The 22,392-nt window shown below is 39.6% G+C and overlaps 4 protein-coding genes and 1 long non-coding RNA gene across 11 annotated transcripts in view; 4 read left to right on the top strand and 1 right to left on the bottom strand.

Annotated features, from left to right (window-relative positions):
• The window catches only part of ankhd1 (ankyrin repeat and KH domain containing 1), a 33,026-nt gene extending 30,162 nt beyond the window's left edge, over positions 1 to 2,864 (top strand). For all 4 annotated transcript variants that reach the window (XM_042493780.2, XM_042493779.2, XM_042493778.2 and 1 more), the window contains exons 35-39: positions 120 to 245; positions 447 to 698; positions 1,635 to 1,819; positions 1,911 to 2,078; positions 2,226 to 2,864. In XM_042493780.2, the coding sequence (XP_042349714.2) occupies positions 120 to 245; positions 447 to 698; positions 1,635 to 1,819; positions 1,911 to 2,078; positions 2,226 to 2,285 (791 nt within the window). In that variant the 3' untranslated portion in view covers positions 2,286 to 2,864. The remainder of the gene's footprint in view (positions 1 to 119; positions 246 to 446; positions 699 to 1,634; positions 1,820 to 1,910; positions 2,079 to 2,225) is intronic.
• Positions 2,865 to 4,740: 1,876 nt separating this feature from the next.
• higd2a (HIG1 hypoxia inducible domain family, member 2A) lies at positions 4,741 to 7,586 on the top strand. Its single transcript, XM_042493015.2, has 2 exons — positions 4,741 to 4,987; positions 7,068 to 7,586. The coding sequence occupies exons 1-2, from the start codon at positions 4,807 to 4,809 to the stop codon at positions 7,232 to 7,234; spliced, it is 348 nt and encodes a 115-aa protein (XP_042348949.1). The 5' UTR covers positions 4,741 to 4,806; the 3' UTR covers positions 7,235 to 7,586.
• Positions 7,587 to 7,649: 63 nt separating this feature from the next.
• On the bottom strand, positions 7,650 to 14,071 carry cltb (clathrin, light chain B). 3 transcript variants are annotated; one of them, XM_088081243.1, is made up of 6 exons: positions 13,670 to 14,071; positions 12,990 to 13,036; positions 11,949 to 12,066; positions 11,640 to 11,751; positions 10,190 to 10,210; positions 7,650 to 9,293 (listed from the first exon to the last, which is right to left on the bottom strand). In XM_088081243.1, exons 1-6 carry the CDS (start codon positions 13,830 to 13,832, stop codon positions 9,122 to 9,124), a joined length of 633 nt encoding a protein of 210 aa, XP_087937369.1. In that variant the 5' UTR covers positions 13,833 to 14,071; the 3' UTR covers positions 7,650 to 9,121. The 3 variants fall into 3 exon arrangements, with proteins under 3 accessions (XP_087937369.1, XP_087937368.1, XP_042348948.2); XM_088081242.1 differs by lacking the exon at positions 10,190 to 10,210 and adding an exon at positions 9,674 to 9,727; XM_042493014.2 differs by lacking the exon at positions 10,190 to 10,210 and having other exon boundaries at positions 13,670 to 14,064.
• LOC121947860 (uncharacterized) lies at positions 13,023 to 17,683 on the top strand. The gene is made up of 3 exons (XR_006106114.2): positions 13,023 to 13,163; positions 14,132 to 14,197; positions 16,825 to 17,683. It is a non-coding gene; the product is annotated as an uncharacterized LOC121947860 (long non-coding RNA).
• A 493-nt stretch (positions 17,684 to 18,176) lies between these two features.
• pdlim7 (PDZ and LIM domain 7) overlaps positions 18,177 to 22,392 on the top strand; it is a 58,783-nt gene continuing 54,567 nt past the window's right edge. Inside the window, exons 1-2 of one of the 2 annotated variants that reach the window (XM_088081240.1) lie at positions 18,177 to 18,355; positions 21,041 to 21,139. In XM_088081240.1, coding sequence (XP_087937366.1) covers positions 18,326 to 18,355; positions 21,041 to 21,139 — 129 coding nt within the window. In that variant the 5' untranslated portion in view covers positions 18,177 to 18,325. Of the gene's footprint in view, positions 18,356 to 19,655; positions 19,815 to 21,040; positions 21,140 to 22,392 lie in introns of those variants that run through there. The other variant, XM_088081241.1, reaches the window with a different exon arrangement.

Here is a 22,392-nt window from a genome sequence, read left to right as displayed (position 1 = left end):
CTGTAAACACGTCTTAACAAAAACGCCTTGCACTTTTTAGTGAGGTGAAGTTTTGAGGTACATTGTGCTTTTTCATGTGCTCACTAATGAGCTGTCTCTTTAATTGTCTGCACCCACAGCGTTGACCAGCTATGCCACCAGTATCTCTGGCAGCCCTGTGTATCTGCACGGTCATACACCAGTTGGCACGCCCTCATTCAGCAGACAGCACTTTTCCCCTCACCCATGGAGCGCATCCACGTCAGGTACTAGGCTCACACTCGCCTTCCCAATCAAACTTTTCAGCCATAATTATCTATTTGGACTTCAACTGAGCTTTTTAAATCCATGAATACCATTTTTACTAGATCGTTTTCTGGTCCTCTCTATATTTTCAGTAATACTTTCAAATGTTTAAGTCTGATCTAGCCCTGACCGTTTCTTTCTGTACTTGTCTTCTCCACCAGGTGAATCTCCTGTCCCCCCTCCATCTACGGTGTCATCCTCCGCCCTTTCCACCTCAGCTGTGCCCCCTCCTCCCCAGCCTAAGCCGGGCAGCTCCTCGCAGCAGGACCGCAAAGTTCCTCCACCCATCGGCACAGAGCGGCTGGCCAGGATCAGGCAGACAGGTTCTGTCAACCCACCTCTCCTCACCACCAGCTACACGGCATCTGTAGGACAGGGAGGCATCTGGTCATTCGGGGTCGGCAGTGCTTCGGGTAAGAATACTGTGGTGTTTTGCTTTCCTTTTGGGTTTGTTGGAATTAAGACAAAGGAGAAAGTGGAAAATCTCAGAAGTGTGATTTAAATGCAAGCACATATTTCAGTCATTTAGACAGAGCGTGTTTTAGCAGCATTGAGCAGCTTTTTGTAATTGTTTTCATTGAGTGAGGAGGTTTTTCTTGCTGCTTTTGCATTTTGTGAACATGTTTTTCTGCTCTATGCGTCTCGCGTTTTTGCAGGACGCGTCCTGAACACCTCGAGTTGAAAAAACTTTTACTCAGAGCGGAAAAGTGCCCAATTTCATTGCTGTTTTTTTTCTTCTCCCCATTGTCCACTTGGATGAATTGAAAGGTCAGCTTTCTGTGGTTATGATCACAACAAATGACAGTGTGCCGGGTGTTGTTTGCATTAGACTAACATTAGCTCACTTCCAACATCGCCCTAGGCAAGCAGCAAGACATATCTGAAAAAACAGCAGCGTTGACTTCTTCCTAACAATATACCAAGTGTAATTAGACCCGATGATTGACAGCAGATTGTCAAACTGTCCCGGATTCATCCTTAAAATGACTTGAACCAGCTGGTCTGGCTCCTGGAGCAGCTGGTGGTACTCCCCATGATGTCTCCTCTTTTTGTGGTCTCATGCACCCACATGAATCTCGATCACTGTTTTCCTGTGTCCAACTTAGTATTTAGAAACGGACTCTGGCCCTCAATCAGAGCCAGAGCAAGTGACCTCCGTCTGTCTATTTTTTATGCAGCTTTTAAGCTACAGATTTGTGAATTTAATGATGGGTTTTTTGGTGGTTGCCTAGAAAAAAAAAAGCAACAAGCTGCACAAAAACCGCTCCATCGGATCAAGACCTTGCTCTGCATTGGTAACTGATATCCTTTAATAATTTTAACCCTCTGCTGTGTGTTTTTTGTTACAGAGGCCATGTCTGGTTGGTCCCAGCCCCTGATGAGCAGCCACATGATGCACCCTCAGCTGCAGGCGGAGCAGTCAGCCTTTTCTCAGCACCAGCCCATGGAACAGGATGACACGGGCATTGCAAACCCTGCTAACAACTACCACCAGCCTCAGCATTTGCCCAACAGTTACATGGACTTCCCAAAGGTAACACAGAGCCGTAGCTCTGTAGATGATGTTAACCTTTGCCCCTCCCATGTACACATCTTTGAAAAATGACATATTATTGTGTGTTCAGGGGATGCCCATGTCAATGTATGGAGGAACCATGCTGCCCCCTCATCCTCCCATGGCAGAGGGGCCTGGGGGACCGATGTACAATGGTTTGCACGCTGGTGACCCCGCATGGAGCCCCATCATCAAAGTGGTCCCAAACAATGCAGATAACTCTGACCCACAGCAGCAGGTGATGCCCTCTTTTGTTAAACGCATGCTGTCTAATCATACCCCAGGAGCCAAACTGTCGGGCTTGTTTTTCTGCCATTAGTCAGATACAATATTTGACTACAGTCATTCTGACATATACCTCCTTATTGTTCCTCTCTCCCCTCAGGTGTGGCCTGGTACCTGGGCACCTCATGTGGGCAATGTGCACCTGAACCACGTCAACTAGACAGCGTCCACAGCAATCAAACGCACACAGCATGACCCACAGCGCAAACATGAAAAAACCAACTGACGAATATGACCGAACAAGACAACGAAAAAAAGAAAACCGTACAACATGTTAACTTAAGTAGAGACCTGAGAGTGCAGAGCAGAGGTTAAAGAATTGGAAGTTCTCTTGACGCCATTCTTTGATGTGCCTATCTCAAACAAATAAAGAGGAAATTGGGCGAGAGCTGTTTTCAGTGTCCCAATGATGCAAACAAACATGCGCGATCACCTGTTCAACAGGATCCATTCTCTGCGTAGTTTAGCGATTTTGACTTAAACCCACATACACCGTTCTTGGGCTGCAGGGGGCTCAACATGAAGTAGCTATTTAAACTTGGCCCAGAACTAGATGATGATTACCTAAAGAGAAAGAGAAATCAGAACCTTTTAGAGTGGTAAATACATGTATAATTGTTTACATACTAAAAAGGGTTAAAATGAGAGTAAATTTCATGTCGTATAGTGGCTCTACTTTATGTAGCCTGTATTAATGTGAAATATTTACCTTAATATTCAATAAAAAGATTGAAAAGTATTTGTGTACTGTTTTATGATCTCTACTACTCTTTCATGTTTTGACTTGAAGTGATATCATGACTTGGTACACAGTTCATCTCGTGATTTAAATCATATTTGGCTCCATTTTGAGCATCTTGACAGTCTTCTTTTTAGCTGCAGTATTGAAATCTGTCTTCAAGGTTTCAAATTGGCCTTAAAGAACAATCACATTTCTGTTTCAAAAATCTCTATTTTTTATGGAGATATCCAGAAATTCACTGTAGTGTCATGATACTGGAATTTCTGACTGATATGATACCATGACATTGAGGGCACACGATTTAAATTTTTATTTAAACATTACTATAACAAGACTATACCTTGACACTGACTTATTTCCTTGGTTAATAGCAGAGAACAGCAGGAAAATTAGTCAATATTAACAGTAAGAGAGCGAGACATTGCTGCTAGTAGGGGTGTATCGAAACTTTGGAAAATGAGTGTTAAACCTGTTTCAAATATTTAGAATTGATATGTGCTGATACATTTGTGTTTTTGACAAAACTACTTCACTGTCATGGCTAATGACATCATCATCATCAGGATAACATGTTGGAACCTGACCTCAGACTAAATGGGGTATCTAGCAGGGAGTATTAAATAAATGAATAAATATACAGCTCTTGGAGACAAAACTACAGCATCATAAAAAGTAAAGTACAACATCATTACTTATATGAGACTACTATGGTACTCGAGATTCAGTGATTGCTGAACGCTGAAGTTTACCCAATACTGCCACTCAGTGGTAAGAGGGGGGTCTTAAAACGAGATTGGCTACATTTTCACCCTGTCCATAACAAACGTCTCATGATCACACAAAAATGTGGTCCTAGGACACAATAGATTACAGTTTTTTAGATTGGTTAATTCCTTGCAACATATTTTAATTTGTAAAATGTTTATATGAGCCTGTAGGCTCCAGTTTATTGTTCAAAATGTTACTTTATGGTGCACCTTAAAACAAGTTACATTAGATTAGATTAATCCTATTAATCCTGAAGGAAACTGAAGGACCAAGCAACTCACATTTACAAGAATATTACAACAACATAATAAAAACAGGTTCAAAACAAAGAGAAACAAGACAGAGAAACAGACAAACAAAACACAACCTTAGAAAACACTTAGGGATTAAAACCAAAATAATAATAATAATAATAATAATAATAATAATAATAATAATAATAATCAGAGGGTCAACAGAAGAAAACTCATCAGTAAAAGACGCTGAGGATAAAGTGCATCATACCTTAATCATTCTGTGCAAATGCCAGCTGCCCAGTGGATGGTAAAGCTGTTATATTCTCGATTTGGGGAGTTCATATTTTAGGACCAATAGTTACCACAAAGGAATCATGTCTTATGCTAATAGTTTAATTTTTAAAAGGGGACTTGTGGAGTTATGTCCCCATGCCCATTCATTAATTTTGACCGATATGGTTTATGTATAGAGAACTGCACTTTAATGAACGTTGACGGATTGAATCATATTTATTTTCTGTCGTGTATGGTGGTCATAATGCACAGTAAGGCAAGGCAAGTTTATTTGTATAGCACGTTTCAGCAACAAGGCAATTCAGGGTGCTTCACACAGAACATTGAAATACAACATTAGGGGGAAAGGAAACACATTTAAAACATTATAAAAGAAGCATGTAAAAGGTAATTTAAAAAAAGCAAGTGGGAAAACAACAGATAAAACCCAAAAATATAAAAACACATATATTGAAATAAGAGTTGCAGTGCAGAGTTTCGAAGTAAAATAGCAGCAGGCGGCAGACGCCAGGGGGAGATACTGACACATTTTCCCACACGTTTTAAATATCAGGACCTTTATTGTGAAGTGTGGGGTCAAAGTGTAGCCGGAAGTGTAGTCCTGTAGCTCATTGGTTACTGTTTTGCAGTCTCAGGTAGGCATGGCGGCGACTACAGCACCAGCGGTCCCTGAGCAATCTCCTAAATCTTCGCCACATGTGCCATTTGACTTATCTCAGCCGCCAGTTATCGAAGGCTTCAGCCCTCTGCCGAGGGCCAAAGATGAGACCTTTAAAGAGAAGTTCATACGAAAAACAAAGGAGAACCCTTTCGTCCCCATAGGTGAGTTACACAAGCTGGGTACCACAGCTGAGCGAAGACAATTACACAAGTTCCGCAGCGAGTCGGTACAGCTCGTCCTTTTCTGTTTAAGTTTGGTCAAATACAAAGCTAAGTCACGCTCCACTGATTGTAGCATGCTAGGAAATATTAACCGCGTATGCTAACATCAAACAAAAAGAAAAGTCGCTCATCTGCTGTGTGTTAGTCAGATTGCGTTTGTCACTTTCGTTACCAGAAACTGTTTATTGTCATGTGACGTGAGTCACCTTTAATGCATGACTTTGACAAAATTTGTTCAAATAAGGGTCATTTGTTTTATCGTAGTCTGACCTTACGTTATTATTGGAAAAAATATTGATCCTTGTTGCCCTTGGTGTAAGGGTCACAAGGTTCAGGTTATCCACATCACTAAAAAAGATCACCCAGTTTTCTGTAACTATGCACTGCGAGATATATATCCTCCTTTAAAGTATGTGCTGTAACTTCTTACATGTAATGGAGGTAAAAGTACCACACATTTTGTAATGATACGTTTGGGATAACAGTGTTTTTCAAGGTTTGGGTAACTTAAAGTAGGGGTCGACAGATTATTGGGGCCAATATTTGGCAACTTGACGATTATCTGTATCGGCTTTTTATTTTAATGATCGCCGATAAAGGTAATTAATTAAAACATGCAAAGAAAGTGTCTGCACTTACTTGGTAAATCTCAGGGAGCTGATGTTACTTAATTTTTATTTAAATTTTCACTCTATAAAAAAAGTTGGGGTCTGGGAACTTTGTATATGATGTTGAAAGTTTCCGATTTGATTAAACATTTGCTTAATGCATTTAAAGAAAGTTTTTTTGTTGAAGTTTGTTATATATAAAATTATAAATAATGACACAAACATTTTTATTGTCAAAGCATATCAGTTATCGGCTCATTAACTACTTACAATGGGTATTGATATCGGCCCTAAAAAAACAATATTGGTTACAAGTGTCAGATTTGTTTTTTTCTCGTTTTACCTTACATTATAATAAAAACTGATGAGCATTGTTGCCCTTGTTGTAATGTGCTCAAAGTTCAGGTAACCCATGTCACAACAAAACAACAAAAACTATGCACTGTTGGTTTCAAGTTACAAGATATATCTTCTCCTAAAATCTGTGCTTCAATCAAGGTTCAAGTAACTCAAATAAACAAACCAAAAAATAAGAAGTATGGGAAAAGATCACCCATAGTAGTCAGTAACTATGCACTGCTGGTTTAAAGTTCCTTTGAGTTTTGCTGCAACCCTTTTCATGTAATAGAGGTAAAAGTACCCCATTTTTTTTTAAATGAGAAGTTTGGGACAACAGTATTTTTAAATGGTCTAACAAAACTAAATGGATGGAAATCACCAGAGGCCCCATGATACCATGTTGTCATGCTACTTCAGTCACAATATAATATTAGAGATTTTTCTTTTCTTCTGCTATATGCAGAGTACTTCAGTAACATATATTGTGATGTAATGCATTCATTTCCTTATTTAAATGATAAAATATGTACCCAAAGGAAAACCTGGTATATGTTTTATCTAATAAGATACAATTTTATTTAAGTTTCTCACTGAAAAAACCCAATTGAATTTTTTGTTCTAGTTTGCTATCAAAAGTTCAATTTGTATTTGCAATATTAATGATCCATAACAAAAAACATGATACGCGGCATCCGGGCAATGATACAATATTGCTGCACAAAATATCGGGATACCGCGCTGTGATCGATATTTTTTCCCGACCCTACTATCTGCATGGTTAGATAGACACTACTAGAGGTAAACTTTTTTTCTTCTCTAATTTGTGCAAACTTACGCTTTAATGTTGGTACTTAACTGCTATCAATGCCACAATGTCTTAGTATTAAAATATAATCGTTAAACTTTGCAAGGTTGCATAAATTAGTATCTTTCATCTTAATACATGTCACCCTGAAAGCAAGCAACTCTGAATACCTGGACACAAAATCTGATCTCCTCACCACTTTGACATCGACCATTTGATTTACATCCCATAAATATGTTGTATTCATAATTAACCATGTGTTTTCCAGGTTGTTTGGGAACAGCAGGAGCGCTGATGTATGGTCTACGCGCCTTCCACCAAGGGAAAACCAGACAGTCCCAGCTGTTGATGAGGGGACGTATCTTTGCTCAAGGCTTCACTGTAGTTGCCATCATTGTTGGTGTCTTTACCACAGCTGTGAAATCCAAGCCATGAAGACGGACCAATCACACACCTCCGCCACTGGTCTGCCACCGCCCGTTCCACTTAAAAATCAGACCTGATCCGGCTTGGAATTGGACTGATGGCATCGTTCAGTTACTTTTGTTAATGCCAACACTATTTATTGTTTGAATCCTGTGAATTGCCCATGATGATAAAGTATTTAGCTCCAGACAAAGTATAATCAGATCCTTACAATGTTGAATTTTTACTTTTATTGTGCTATAATAGCATTGAAGCAAAATGCTGATAAATATAAATTGTGTGTTTCTTGCTCTTCATGAGAATAGATTTTGAATGTTCCCATGCATTGTCACTGACATGAACATAAAACACCTGACTCATACATTTCAGTTTGAAGCTGGTTGCCTGTGTGTGTTTGAGATAAAGCATCACACTCACAACTGTGTTCAGGGGACATCTACTCCTCCTTATACAACCTTTATTTAACAGGTTACTTTAAAAAATCAGCAGGGAAATTCAACACAGTTTTTATATTAATGGCCTGGGTGAGGGGATCTAAATGCAAGGAGTTTTTTTTTAGACACAAGATGGGCCCAGTCCCAGTGTCCACCTCTGATACTCAGACCTTTAACTTCCCTCAAATCCTTCTGTAGGATAACTTAAAATGTTGTTTTAGGAACGTGACAGCACTTTGTAGAATCACTTTACCCATCCAGAAACGTGGTGGCTGTGCACCTGGAAACAAGTTCTTGCTTTTTGGGCTTTCCATGTTGTCCGAATTTAACATTGAAATGCTTAAACTAGGGTAAATTCCCCAAACACTAATTTCGCAGTAGCACAGCGTTAAGCATCCTGCGTCTGAGAGTATGCAAAGCTGGATGATGGCACTGGGCCACGCATCGTTCCAGCTCCTCACACATCAACTGGACAAACTCAAATTCGAGTGATTATCTCCAGGGCATTTAGATGGCAACAGTCTTAGCTGAGAAACATGTACGGACGAACTAATTTCGGTGATTATACTCCACTGTTTTTTTATTTTCCAGTTCCCTTTTAACATTCACTTGTTTCAGTATTCATTATGTCCAAATAGGCAACATGTGAAACACTGTGCAGACATTACTTTTGAAATTGACACCTTATTAATTGAAAACAAATCTAAAAAATATTGGTGTAACACGGAAATGGTGCAAAAAACCTCTGCTGATAAAATCACTGAAATGAGAAATCACTGTTAATCATGTGAAATCTGAAAATTTAGATGACAGCAGAAATCTTTGGTTGTGATTTTTTGATGATTTTTTTGCCTAATTGAAGAGGAAATCCATCTGGCTAAATACTCAAACTGGAGTAAGAGCTACATCAACAAGGCCACAAGCTTATGCGATTGAAAGCGAAAAATATGCTAGCTACGTTAAATATGGTAATGAGGGATATAATACAACAAATGTGAACAGACTTTGTGTTGATATTTCTACATTTGATGAGAGGCATAAGTGGTTACAATCTAATATGCAATAGTGCTTAAAAAGTGTTTGACATTGACCAAAATGCTAGTTTATAAAACAACTAAAAATTGTGCATCCAAAATATTGGCAGAGGCATGCAATAAAACTGACCTAATAACAATTTATAAGTTAAAGGGGAAGGAAAGTTTTTAACTTACAGTAACAATATTTTCTTAAGGGTAGCAGTGATAAAACTGACCAGTCTAAAGGATGTCGTAACAACAGAGCAGTCCTTCATCTCCTCATAAGAGAGTGGGGTTAATTATTTCAATATAGTAGGCATCAAGAAAGGTTATAAACATACCGGGTATTTTATGGAAAAAGGGCGTACAAACTTGTCTGATGCAATGTGAGGTTAAAACTGAAAAAAGGCAATGTTTCTAGAACAAAATCCTCCCTGCGACCTCCTCTAGCGAACTAGAGGCGTCTGTTTAAGAGAGATGAGGACAGAACGCATTCGAGAAACATCCTTTGCCTGTTTGTTGGTTTTCGGATTGAAGTCGCAGAGACGGGCTACTCTCTCCCATTCAGATCCTGGGCTGTCGCCATCACTCTCTGCGAGGAACGCCTCCTCTGATGCTCTGCAGGTGGAGGGGAAGATAGGAATGAGTCGCAACATTGAAGGGATTTCAGAAGAGTTTCCGTAACGGCAAATGCGTGTGAGCCAAGCGCGGTGCTCAACCACAAAGTCCAATCACATGAACAGCACCATGCAAAAAATACACATGCGTTTCTTCATACCAGTCATTCACTTTGTTGGAGATGTTCAATATTAATTACAACCTATGGCTTTTGTAATAATCAAATAAAAAATGCAAGAAATACCAAATACCAAAAAAAAAACCCCAAAAAAACAGACTGGTAATTTAAGAGTTTGGGCATGCATCAGGAGAAAATCAGTTACTGGTGATTCCTGGGGTGGGGCATACAACATTAAAAAGCGTAAGAGATCTAAACCTACACAAAGCCTATAACATCAGAGTTAGGCTGTTTGTAGAAAGCCTTGTCAGCAATCCTAGTACACAGGCAAGGCCAAGACAGCAGGAAAAAAGGAGAAAGGAGAACAGTTTCAGTGTCAAAATAACAAGCAGAGAAAAGTTAGAATCTGCATCAGGATTATGCAAGCGACTGAGAAACAGTTCTTATGAGGTGGAAATGAAAGGTTCAAAGTCGACTGAATACAATCTTGCAGTTGGCTGTGGTACTCTGTTGCCAGTAAACATGCTTTCAGAATGGCAAAGCATTTCAGACAGCTACAGTCTGCTTCGGTGCTAGGCTGTAGCATGGATGAAATCTGTGACATTTGATCTCAGCTGTTTGCATTCCTTCTAGTGCGCCAGCTTCCTGTTGTGTTTTCCAGGCGCGCTGGACACACAGCTTTAGACTAATATCTCATCAGAGGATTGTCTCTCAATGCTTTTATGGACAACAGGGGAAGAAACTGGCCAAAACTAGAGCCACAGATGCAGAGTGATACCGTGCCAGACTTGGACAGAGTCTGTTGGAAAGTGTGAGACAAGAATGGGGTTAGCTTGGTCAAGAAAAAGGAAAGGCTGCAAAGTTGCAATGTTTTTGGAAGTATAACAAACACGACTGCAACCAGGCTAACATATCAATCTTTACAGCTACAGTTTGTCACTTTTATGAAAAATACCTTTTGTCATATTAACTGAAACTGTCACTTTATTCTGAAAGAAGTACGAGACAGAAAATCTGCGAAAAAATAGTAACGTCCCTCCTCCTCTTCCAACTGCTTCTGATGACATTTGCTAGAATCTACCACGGCTCAACTAAAACAACCAATCAGAGCCAAGGAGTCCCTAACGCAGCTGTCAGTCATGCCAATCATTGCCCATGAACTGTTACCAAGCTATGAATCAGGATTCTGTTGCTGCATTACACATCTCTCTTCTCAAATATTTTTAGAAACATATTTTACCTAACTGTTAATCTGTAAAATGAGAATGGTTGCTCCAGTCACTGGGCAGTGCTTTGTTTTAGTTAAATTGTTTTTCAGCATGGCAGCTGAACTTTCTCATTTTAACGCGAAACAGTGCACTGAAATATGTTTCTGAAAACATTTGAGGCCATAGCATATTTTAGTGTACTGTTTAGCTGTAAAATGAGAACGCTTGCAAACCCATCGGCAATGCTGGAAACACTGCTCACCGACAGGAGCAAACCTTTATCACTTTGCAGCTAAACAGTAAACTAAAATATGTTTCTGAAAACATTCGAGGCAAGACATAGGCTATGCAGTCACAGAATCCTGATTCCTTTTAAAGTGGCGCTGCCTGGTTTGACAATTGCACCGAAGTTCACAGAGTCACGGACAGCTGTGTTAAGAGACTCTCGGCTCTGATTGGTTGCTTTCATTAACTTACGTTAAGGCCATTAAAAAGGCTACAAGGCAGCAGAATTGGAAGAGGAATGTGATTTCTTCTAACAGATTATCTGTCTTATTAGGTAAGGTGTGAATGGAGTGACAGTTTCAGAAAATATGACAAAAGTTATTTTTCAGAATGGTTATTATAGCTTTAATTTGATGTGCAACAATTTTTAACATCAAACGGTTACCTAACACCAAATTCGCCGACATTAAATCACTTGGCGCAATCAGGCCAATACAAGTGCTTCAGTTTTTCCACATTGATCATTAAAAATATCAGCTCATAAAAAAATCTATAACTTCACCAAATATTATTAAGTCTTGTTAATTTCCTGTTCCTGTCGCCACATACACAGACATACACAGTAAAAACAACCTTTGGTTTCTTCCAAGAAAAATTACAATCTGTCAACACAACACTTGAGCTGCAAATCTGAATAAAATGTGTCTGGTGTAGCGATTAAAGCATCATCACATGATTATGATAAACCAACTGTTACTTCTCTGCATATTAACAGGGGACATGTCAGACACTAACCTGTTGTTGGCCTTGTTCTTCTCCATCTGCTCATTCTGGTGTACGTGCCAGTCCTCCAGCTCCTTTTTGGCTTTCTCTCTCCACTCTGCCTCTGCTGCCTTGGATGCTGAGTCTAGTAAGGGAGCAACATCGGAGAAAAACAAAGTCAGAAAGTCCTCAAAAAAAAAAAGAAGGTCTAAGCGAGACACAATTAGTCATGCTACTTTATTTTTCTTAAAGGCAGACTGCATAAAGATGCATGACAGATGCAGTGACTTATTACAGCTGCTAAGAAGAACGTGTATAACATAGTATGATATCTTTGCTCACCTAATGCTTCAAGGCGTGTCTTCTGCTCCTCCCTCCACTTGCGTAAACTCTCTGGCTCTTGCCTCTGAATATCCACCTGGGCGATGGCTGCATAGTTGTCTGTTGGGCCATTGGACTCCTTTTGAAGGACATAAAACATTTACTCCATTATAATCAACTAGATATTTGATCCAATATCTAATATAAGATCTAATATGTACCCATCCCCATAATATGCAGGAATGCCACTACAGAAATATTACAACTAAAAATAAGGAACTGTTCTTTATTCATCAGAGGAGGGGGGGTGCTGCGGTGGGCCCCAGGAAAATATTTATAGCTTCAGGAAGGGTTTAAAAAGGGAAAAGAAAAAAGTCCCTTTTTAAACCTTTACCGAAGCTATAAATATTTTTCCTGAAGCCTCCCTGAGTAACTTGAAGAAAATGCTCTCCCTCTACAATAAATTAGATAAAATAAGTTAAAAATAAAACCGGAGCTTTTTAAAATCTAAGCTCTACCATAAACCAATTTAAAAAACGTGTTGTTTTATTTTTGAAAATAAATAGTTGAGATGAAAAAAGCCTCGGTTTTTCCACTCTTGTCGTGCATGCTGGTTAGTTAGTGCTAATGGTTTATTTTTGACAATATTTTAAATGAGACATGTCAAACAGTGTTTTTCAATGGTGTAATTTTTCAGGAAAACACACCGAGTTCAGAAGATATGTTTTCTTTCAAATAAATATGGTGATTTATAGTTGTATGCACTTCCTCTAAGCCAATATAAAAAACCCATAAATCCTACCTCAGTGCTTAAAAAATATTTGACATGCCTTCCCCTCTTCTGCACAACCCCATCCCCTCTCATAAATACTGATCAAAGGCAAAGGGCAAATTACTTTCACAGTAACTACTACTAATTACACGTAAGTACCTCATTGCCTTCTTCCCATGCCATTGAATAAATCAGTGCAATTCGCCCAGGTTTCAAAGGTTTAGATTGTTTTCAGATTAAAACAAAAACACACACATACAAAGAGATAAGCATAATTTAATCAAGCTCACCTGAAACAGATCTCCGTTCACTGTGGCAGGCTCCTCTTCGAAACCGTCTAACATTGTTACAAGAAAACAAAGATTAATTTAAAAAGACACCTATTTGAGTTTTCCAGCTAGCTGCCCTTCCTCGTCACCTGAGTTAACTGCGACTGTCACTTTATCACTTTATAAACGTTACAGGTAAGACCTTTAGAAATGCAGCAGCACCTGTTTATGCACTTGTGTTGCCCATGCAGCTTTGTTAGGTAACGGGACAGGTTTTTCCGGAAAAGTGTAGATAGTTAGCTACACTACGTTACTTTATTTAGCCTTAACTTATTGCTTTGCTGTTATCAGTGTTATAATAAACGCTAAATTGCACAGTTTGACATCTTTAACGTTACAACGTCAGGAGGAAGTGCTGTTACTAACGTTTACTAACGTATACTAACGTACGCTGTCAGTGTGCAAACAAACGCCAGCTAACGTTAGCTAAGCTAAAATGCTAACTTTCATTTAGTTTGATTGTATGTATGCAACTGTAACAGCTAACTGCAGCTATTTTATTTTATTTATTGTACACGTATAATGATCGTGTCACTGCTTCCTAACTACAACCAGTCCTGTAGGAGTACCGGTAGACATATTAGCTAGCTTCAGATAGCTATATCGCTTGCTAGCTGACATTAGCTCAGTCACAAACTTGCCGTAGTTGGCCGGCGCCGGTTGAGACGGCGGTTGGTCGTCCGCTCCCTCCAGCGCCCCAAAGCCCTCGCCGTCGTTTTCTATCCCCGCTATCTCACTCTCCTGCTGGGCCAGGAAGGCTGCAGCTGGGTCCTCTTCAGCCGGGTGTGCGCCGTTGTCAGCCATCTTTTACAAAAGTGTTTACAAGTTTAACTGAGCTTGGGTTTAGCTAGCTAACGTCAAAGCTCCAAAATTAGGCCACCGATTTTACGTCAATATAAAAAACTTCAATATTTTCCTCGAATATCACCCAATTGAGAGCAGACAGCTGCGGGGCACGGGGCTAACAGATGAGTCGTATGTAATGAACAATCTAAGCTTCGAGTTAAGGCCTTTAGTGATGATTCATGATTTCTTCACTTGCTCCAGCCACAGTGATGATGGAGCAGGGCAGCACCCTAAGGTACCATTTCCTTTTGTTACAGTCTGTCTCCATCTGCCGGCTGTCGGCTGCACCTCTTCGCCAGGCCCTCATTCATTCACCAAAGGGGGTAAGAGATGTTGGTTGGTAATATGAGTTACTGTGTAGGACTGTATTTTCTAATGTTTTTATTCAGAGGTAAATAAGCATCTTTTTAGGTGTCTGAGGATATTTGAGGCTTAGACCTGACCTCAGTAGTTCTTTTCTTTTTTGATAAACAAGCCCAATTTTGTGCGTTTTGATGCACTATTGCAATGATACTCAGTTTACGGCCCGCGGGCATAATCAGGCCCTCGATAGGGTGCCGGGTAGGTCCCCAACAATTTCTTAATTTACAATAAAAATAAAGTAATTCACACTGGGAATTGTTTTGTACTTTTTGTATACATGGTGCTAGAGTGAATAAAACAGCAACAAAATAGAGCTTGTTTATTTTTTTTTAAAAAAAAGTGCCAGTGGAGGATTCCCCGCACCCACTGACAGAGGTCCTAGCAAAGCCCCTAATGTCTTAAAATTGTAGAAAAATCCTAAAATCCTAGAAATGTCCTGAAGTTCTAGAAAAGTCTTAAAATCTTGGAAATGTCCTCAAATCCTTGAGATGTCCTCCTAAAAAAAAAGCCTAAAATCCTAAAAATGTCCTAAAATCTTAGAAACATCCTAAATCCTAAAAAAAAAAAAAAAAAAAAGAGGCCTAAAATCCGAGAAATGTCCTAAAATCCAAAATTGTAGAAATGTATGGGCTGCTGAGACTGGCCTCTGGCCTATCATCATTTTGCAAAAGTGGTCCCTAAGCAAAGCAAATTTATTATCCGTGTTTTAGTGACAATAACCACTCAAAGTGATGAGAACTATTTGGTGCTAAAGATGCCTACGTTTTGCGTGAGTGGGGCAGAGGTCCATGCCTAGAAACGGCCTCGCTACAGTATCATCTCAAACTGATGTTTTGAATGGTTCTGTTACTTCTAAAATATGAGCTTTATCTAGCATATGTCATCCCAGGTGCCATCAATATTCTTAACTCGACAAAGTGACTGATGAGTTTTAAACCACAGACTGACAGTGATATGAACTGATTTAATGTGTTAAGTGTTTCTAATGACCTGTTTATGTGTTTGTTTTACAAACTGCTTGTCTGCTTTTTATTGTGTTGGCCTCTGTGTTCAGTGGGCTGAAGACAAATTTCCACCCTGGTGGACAATAAAGATCTATTCTATTCTATTCTATTCTATTCTATTCTATTCTATTCTATTCTTCTCTACTCTATTCACAAAATGCAGCAGACATTTTAATTACTGTCAAAATATTAAAACACAGTTGTACTTATTAAAATATCACACACATGTCAACACCTTAAGTTTTCCTCATATGCATTTAGATATAATTAGTATACATATATATTTATCAGGATAACATTAATTTCACAGTAAATGCGGCAGCTCGGTCAAAGAGGGCCTGGACTTGTTGAACTGGCTTCATAGTATACCCAAGCACGGATTAACCACTGGGCCGATTGGGCCGGTGCCCGGGGGCCTCCAAACTCTAGATGAGCTCCAAACCCCACCAAATATAGCATCCAGCCTTTGCTGCTTCTTTATAAAAAACCCAACAACAACAAGAAAACAGACAGATACATAACTTTTTGCTAGTATCTGTGTTGAAATATGAATACATTCACGCAATTACTTTATTTGATAATAACAAAAGTTTTATGATTGCTTTGTTGCTGTGCCTGTGATGATGACGATAAGTCATCTGACCATGAGAATTGGAAAGCACCAAGACTGAATGCAGAGTCATTCATTCTCCTCATAGCAGAACATAGACAGAAAAAAATGGCGGACCAGTGGAGCAACAAAAGGGAAGGCAAAGAGAGAAAAGCCCAACAGGGAGCTGAAAATATGGAAAAATATTTCCTCAATTTCAGCTTTTTTTCCACACTCGCCTCTTTGGAAAAGAGCCAGAATGTGGCGGCAAGAAGGAGGTATTTTTTGAGCATGATACTAATGTGGGGGACCAGCCGGACACTGAAGCGGATTGCGGAGACCCGTTGGTGGGTAGGCAAGGAGTTTAACAACCCCACAATTTATTCTTTTCTTATGTATTTTAGTCTTGACAGTTATTACAGTTATTACTATTTAAACCATCAAGGCCAGGCACCATCGCATCCCTCACCCCCCCTGAAAAGTCAAATACATTTTATTTTAGGCCTGTGTGTGGCGCCAAATCACAACAAAGTCATCGAAGATCACTTTTCATATAGAATAAGTCTAGGCTATGTTTTTCATTGAGTATACTAAATATGCTTATGTTATTTATCTAATTAATGTTTCGGTCTCTGCTCTGTCAATTCTCGTCTGCTCACGCGGGGCCTTGCCCCAACACGCATGCGCACAGCTCGAATGTTTAATTACACTCAGTCGGGTGGAGGCAGCTCTCTGTCTACTAAGCTTAGTGGCGCTATGTAGCACAAAAAGAAACAAAGGAAGAAGACGGTTAAGATAAAACAATCAGGTGATAGTGTCAAACTGACCTGGGGATCATGATGTTGGAGGTGCACAAAATGCACAAACCCAGTGCACTGTCTGTGGCGCACAGTTCTTACCACTGTGTGTCCTGTGTTTTACTGAACATCCAACATGCAGCAGCTGGTTAGAGAGTTGATACTGAAAATGAAAATTGTTACTGCTTTGTTTATAGGAAACGTGCCTGAATATAGACTGTGTGCCAGCTTTCTGCGTAACAGCTGATCGATGGATCGCAGCGAGGTGACAGCGCAGCGCAGTGACAGAGGCAGACAGACAGCAGCTTTTCCTTTCAGCGCCACAACATCTGAACAGTCAAATGTTCAGCAGTGGAAAATGACTTCTTCAGACTTCTACAGAAGACTTTGTTTTGGTCTCATTTTAGTCAGACTTAAGCTGGAATTATTTTGAAATATGACGATGCATCGCTCCCTCTCTCATCCAGCTGCTCTCTGCCTGAGTATACAGGGCTGTTGTGAGTTGTGATTGTTGCTGGGCTGAGAGAGGTGGAGGGCTCAGCAGCCTGAGTTCCTCTGGCTGTGGCTGTGATCAAGCCCTGGTGACAAACAGAGGATGTGGGGAGTGTGGATCATCGTAGGGATAGCAATGAAGGGATTCTGGTGTACCTGTATAAGTTTTGCCAGCTAAATACTGATGTTGACCTCTAGGATACGCTTGATTGTTATTTTCCTCTCCTGGTGTACCCCGCCCCTCTGCAGTGGATGAGTCCAATTAGGGTGGGGCCAGCAGGGGTTAGTGGGATACCAGTGAATTGACTGGATGGTGGATGATTTGTTTGCAGCTTGCTGAGAGGGTGTGTTTTTTCTTTTTCAATTGATTTTGCCTCAGTCATTTTTTTCACTATGTTTCTCTGGACCCTTGCTCTTCTGTTTCTGTTGCAAGTTTTGTTAATAAATTTATTTATTTTTTTTGCACGGACCTCTGCCTCCTGAGCTTCCTTGATACACCACCTGGCCCACCTAATTCCAGAGCCAGCCAGCCACATCAAAAAAAAAATCCCACATTTTGCAGTGCTGCTGTTTGCAATCCTACAATGTTATACAATAAAAGTCTAAAAGAAAAAAAGTCTACTTCATATAATACACAAATAAACAAAATAAATACAAATAATAACAATCTAGTGTCAAATCTGAAGAAAAACAGTAAATTTAATATAATAAAAAATAGAAATTATTATTTTCTGTGTCATCAGAATACTTAAAAGCATCATATAAAACCATCTGTATAACGCTAAAGTAGGTTTTGAAAGTAATTCAATTGCAAAAATGTCCGTCTAGGCCTAAGCCTTTTCAGAAGGTAGTGGAACGTTTTTTTAAGATCATCATCATCATACAAAATGTATCCTAAAAACAACATCTGTCAAATGTAGCAGAGTAAATCAAACACGAGTGGCATTAAAAGTGATGCTTGATACGGATCAGGCTGATGTCTGCAGAGCACGGCCTCCTCTGCCGCACAGCCTGATTATGAAATGAAGCAGCGGCCCATGTGACTTCTGACGTTTCAGCCGAGTGCTACTAAAAAGAATTTGAGGGAATGATCCTGCAGCTCACCAAGGGGATCCACGGTGGCTTCCTGACGTCCGCTTTAAGGAAGTCCGAAAGTTAGCCTTCTTACCGATTGACTTTGTTTTTTATCCGGTAGACTGACTCGTGATGTCTGGCGAACAGAGCGAAGGCCAGGAGGTAAGCTTATTCATTATGTCCCAACATTACACTGCATTCCTCCGTGTGTGGACTAACTTTTTGAACTTCTTCACAGTTATTGTATGGGGCTGTATTGTGCTCTAACAGTGCAGTTTATGGTCTCTGGCTCGCTGCTCTCAAACACAATCGCTCTGTAGCGCTGCAAACTACTTTGTTAGTCATTTTCGTGTCTCTTCCTGCTACTTCTATTGTGAATGTTTTTTTTCAAGGTTTGCACAACAGTGGTTTAACCAGTTTCCAGTCTTAAATCATCTCTTGCATATGATTGTCTTGGGCACACGGATATAAATTAAAAGTAAGCTATATGAACGTATAATTACGCTGTAAGACATTAGCCTTTAATTTCACATTAAAAGCACACGTTCCTGTAGAAATATTACAGTGACACCATAGATTATAAATAGCAACACCATAAACAGGGACAGCGTCACTTGATTGAGTACCACTGGCATTACTAGCACATTAATTGGCTTTGGTAGATGATTTCTCCAGTTTAATATAGAGAGTGGTATGAAATTAACTGAAATGCATTCAGATCCATGCTGTTGCTTCCACTGTTTTATTTTAATCTTGATAAACGCAGCAAAATAATCAGTTTGCAGTGTGCTTGTAAAGTCTAACCTCCATTACCTGTTGCTGCTATGGGTCCTTTCATTTATTGTCGCCAGCTGTCTATCTTTTAATTGGTATTATAATAGATTTAATTGGCACCTGGACATCTCTTTAGGAGACTTAAATATAAGAAAAGTGATCTAGAGAATGCATTTAGTTAGACAGTCTTGTGCACGCACATACAAACAACAAAGGGATGCAAACTGAAACTTCTAAAATAAATTTTATTTATTATTATTTTGTATTTTGCAGGTTTTGTGAATGGATGCATTTAGGGTACTTGGCTTGGTGCTTTAGTATTTTTTGACAAGGACTATATTGTTATTTTTGTCCTGTTATTTGTGAGCCCCACTTCAGTTTTTACTATATACTGTATGTAAGTTTTTCTGTCCCTTTAAGAACTTGTTAAAATATAATTGCTGGTTTGGTGGCACTGGGTTTTATGCCCTCTAGACGGAATGTAGAATTCCCCAAGCTTTGCTTTACTTGTGGCTGTCTGCTGCTTCTAAAGTACACTTAAAAAAGTCCTATTGACTTTGATGTAATAGGCTTTTGTCAGAATATAGGGGTAGTTGACGTTACCTCTCTCCGTGCTCCTCCACCCCCCACCCCCTCTCTGTGACTCATGTGGGTGTTGGGCTGAAATAGTTTGGTGTAGTTTTACATTCCTTATATAGCCTCTGAGGAGTGAGGAGAGGCTAGGGCTTGCCTGTGTCGCAGACAGTGTCGGGGGTAGGGTTTGCCAACAGAGAGAATCTGCTTGCCCTAGCTTACTGACTCTAGCTTTCTCTCAGGTTTGGGCGACAGGCCAACCCTTGAGGACAAGGTAGGTTTGCATGGTGGCATCTTGGGAAGCTAGCCATGGGTCACGAAGAGCAGTGACACCTGGTAGGGTTGAGGAGGGAGGAGCAGGAGGTGTGTTAGGGGTGCAGGTATAGAGGTTATAGGTGCAGCTGTAGCTCGCAAGTAAGAGCAAGTGACATTGCCCAATGTCTCAAGTTACATTTAAAATTACCTTGTTATTTAGTGACTTGCCATTGTATGTCAAGAATTTGTTCTGGCATGGCTGTTTGATGCTATTTTAATGGTTTCACAGCTGTACAAATTATGTAAAAAAAAGGTTGTATGTTGTGGGCAAGTGGTTCAGTGTTTCATTATAGTTTCCTTTAAATTGTTAAATTAGATGTTGAATAAAAAGAGTTTTTTCACTCTGGTAGCAAGATGACTGTTAAATGTCACTGTTGTTCTTATAGATCTTTGATGCTGTTTTCTGTGGTAATCTGTTGCATTACAGTATACTTTTTACACTTTGACTCTGCTTCTGTCATCACCTGATATCATGATGCAACACATGTTGATTAATTTAACATGATTATGTTAAAATAGAACTTTTCCAATATATAACATTATTTTCTGTGAAAAAAAAAACGACTTCAGTGTGAGTTGCTGTGTGGACTGTGTGCAGGGTTCCAGTGGATCCTGAAAAAGTCTTAAAAGGCATTAGACTAAAGTCATGAATCTATAAATAAGTCCTTAACTGGCTTTAATATGTCTTAAATCAATCTTTCAAAAGCCTTAAAAATGCTAAGACACACAAAGTAGGATGTTATGCATTGCTTTTTTCTGACATTGCATTGTAAAATCTAAAAATTGTGCCATCTGTTCTTTAAATAATGTTTTCAAATTTAACATCCCACAGATCAGGGAAGATAAACCAACAACACTCATATACATGTACAACATCCACTCAAATGAAAGAAGAACAAACTTTTTTCAAGACAAACCAAACAGATACTTTTATGATAATATAATATGCTCATTGTTTTTATGTGTTTAATGTGTTTGGGCTTGAATTTCTTGTGGGATGAAAAAAGTCTTTAAAAGTCTTAAATCGAACTTGCAGGAGGAATTCTGTGTGTGTGTTTGTGTTGGAAGCAAAGTCAACCAGCAGCTAGGCTGCTTGGATAAGGCACAAAAGGACGTGTGGCCTCGAAAACCTTTTCCGGGCATTCTGACTAATTAAGACACTGTTTCCTCCTCCTTTCCCCCAAGGCTATGAACGTATACTCTGTAACCCTCAGCGGCCCCGCGCCTTGGGGCTTCAGGCTGCAGGGTGGCAAGGACTTCAGCATGCCCCTCACCGTGTCAAGGGTAAGAAACTTTGAATTTTGTTATTGGAGTCAGCTTTTGTACTTCTCTGCACTGGTAATCATTGATGTGTTTGCAATCTGCTTAAAAAATGGCGCTCAAGATCATCCATTTAAGTAATTTATGTTTCTCCAGGCTTATATATGAAAAACCCTAGAAGGTCTTGTTAATGTTTAGGAGTCTTGATCTCCATGTAATGAACCCTCATGAGCATATGCATATCATCTTTTGTTAGGCTGGTGAAGGATTTTGTCTGTAGACTGTAATGTTCATTTTCCTATCACTCACATTTTTATGGTGTATATACCAACCTTTATCTGGGCAATCTTAACATGCAGTACCTTTTGGATTATTAGTTTTAATTGGTTACAAGGACATGCTGTTTGTTTCACTGTGCTTTGTACTCTCCATGTCTGCTCTCTGCCGCGTCACTCAATGAATTTTAAATGCTCGATAAACTACTGTTGCTATTGAAGAGAGCAGCAACCACTTTCCAGGCCTTATAAGTGCAGTGCTGCTTTGCCTGACAAACACACACAGACACACACTTTGCAGCTACACACCGCATGCGCACACATAAAATCATTCCAACATTGCTGCCAGCTATTGCACACACAGATCTTACTCTATTATGCACTCACTTCCCACTGACGTTACATTGCTACCTCAGAGGCTGGGGTGATATATGAATGACTGATTTACATTTATGAAATCATCACTTAAGTTCAGTATTTGCAGTTTCCTATGTTAGCGATAATTAGGAGTTAATAAGTAATTATATCTGGGTCAGACCTCACGAGGTTACCACACGTATTTCAGACACTTCAAATTCATTCTTTGTAGCTGCGAAAAAGTCAGAGTTTTAATATGAGTTTAAATCAAAAGCGGCAAACAAATTCCGCATTATTTTATGTTGGTTTGATTAGCATAGTCTACTTTGTGTCATAAGTAGCATCATATTGAGGTGTCTGTGGAGCTGACGTAATCTTGTGGCAAGGGCAGCAGTTATCACCAGCCTTGTCAGTACATGTCTTGTTTCTGCTCTTTGGCAGGCATTGCTGTCAGAAACACAATGTTCCCCTTGGATTCATGACAAGAAACATTTTCTCCTTCCCATAAAAGACCAAACAGATGTAAAACATTTGACGAAACAAAACCGGGATTCTTAGTAGAATATCGGAGTTTCAGTCTTCACTGGCAAGGCATACGCTAGGGTGAATATCAGTGGGTGTGTCAGTAGTTATAGTTGAATTATC

Source organism: Plectropomus leopardus, chromosome 8, assembly GCF_026936395.1.
Source record: "Plectropomus leopardus strain MGB_pleo_1.0 chromosome 8, ASM2693639v1, whole genome shotgun sequence".
Lineage (NCBI taxonomy): Eukaryota > Metazoa > Chordata > Actinopteri > Perciformes > Serranidae > Plectropomus > Plectropomus leopardus.
This window is presented reverse-complemented; position numbering and strand designations above follow the sequence as displayed.

Bases quoted from the DNA above. Each gene is read 5' to 3' on its own strand.
- cltb (XM_088081242.1), bottom strand. From the start codon at position 13,832: ATGGCTGACAACGGCGCACACCCGGCTGAAGAGGACCCAGCTGCAGCC. The intron at 11,752-11,948 runs GTGAGCAAAGAT...CTCCCTTACTAG, and splicing joins GACACGCCTTGAAGCATTAG to ACTCAGCATCCAAGGCAGCA. The intron at 9,728-11,639 runs GTTAGTGTCTGA...CCTGTGTACTAG, and splicing joins AAGAACAAGGCCAACAACAG to GATTGCTGACAAGGCTTTCT.
- higd2a (XM_042493015.2), top strand. From the start codon at position 4,807: ATGGCGGCGACTACAGCACCAGCGGTCCCTGAGCAATCTCCTAAATCT. The intron at 4,988-7,067 runs GTGAGTTACACA...TGTGTTTTCCAG, and splicing joins GAACCCTTTCGTCCCCATAG to GTTGTTTGGGAACAGCAGGA.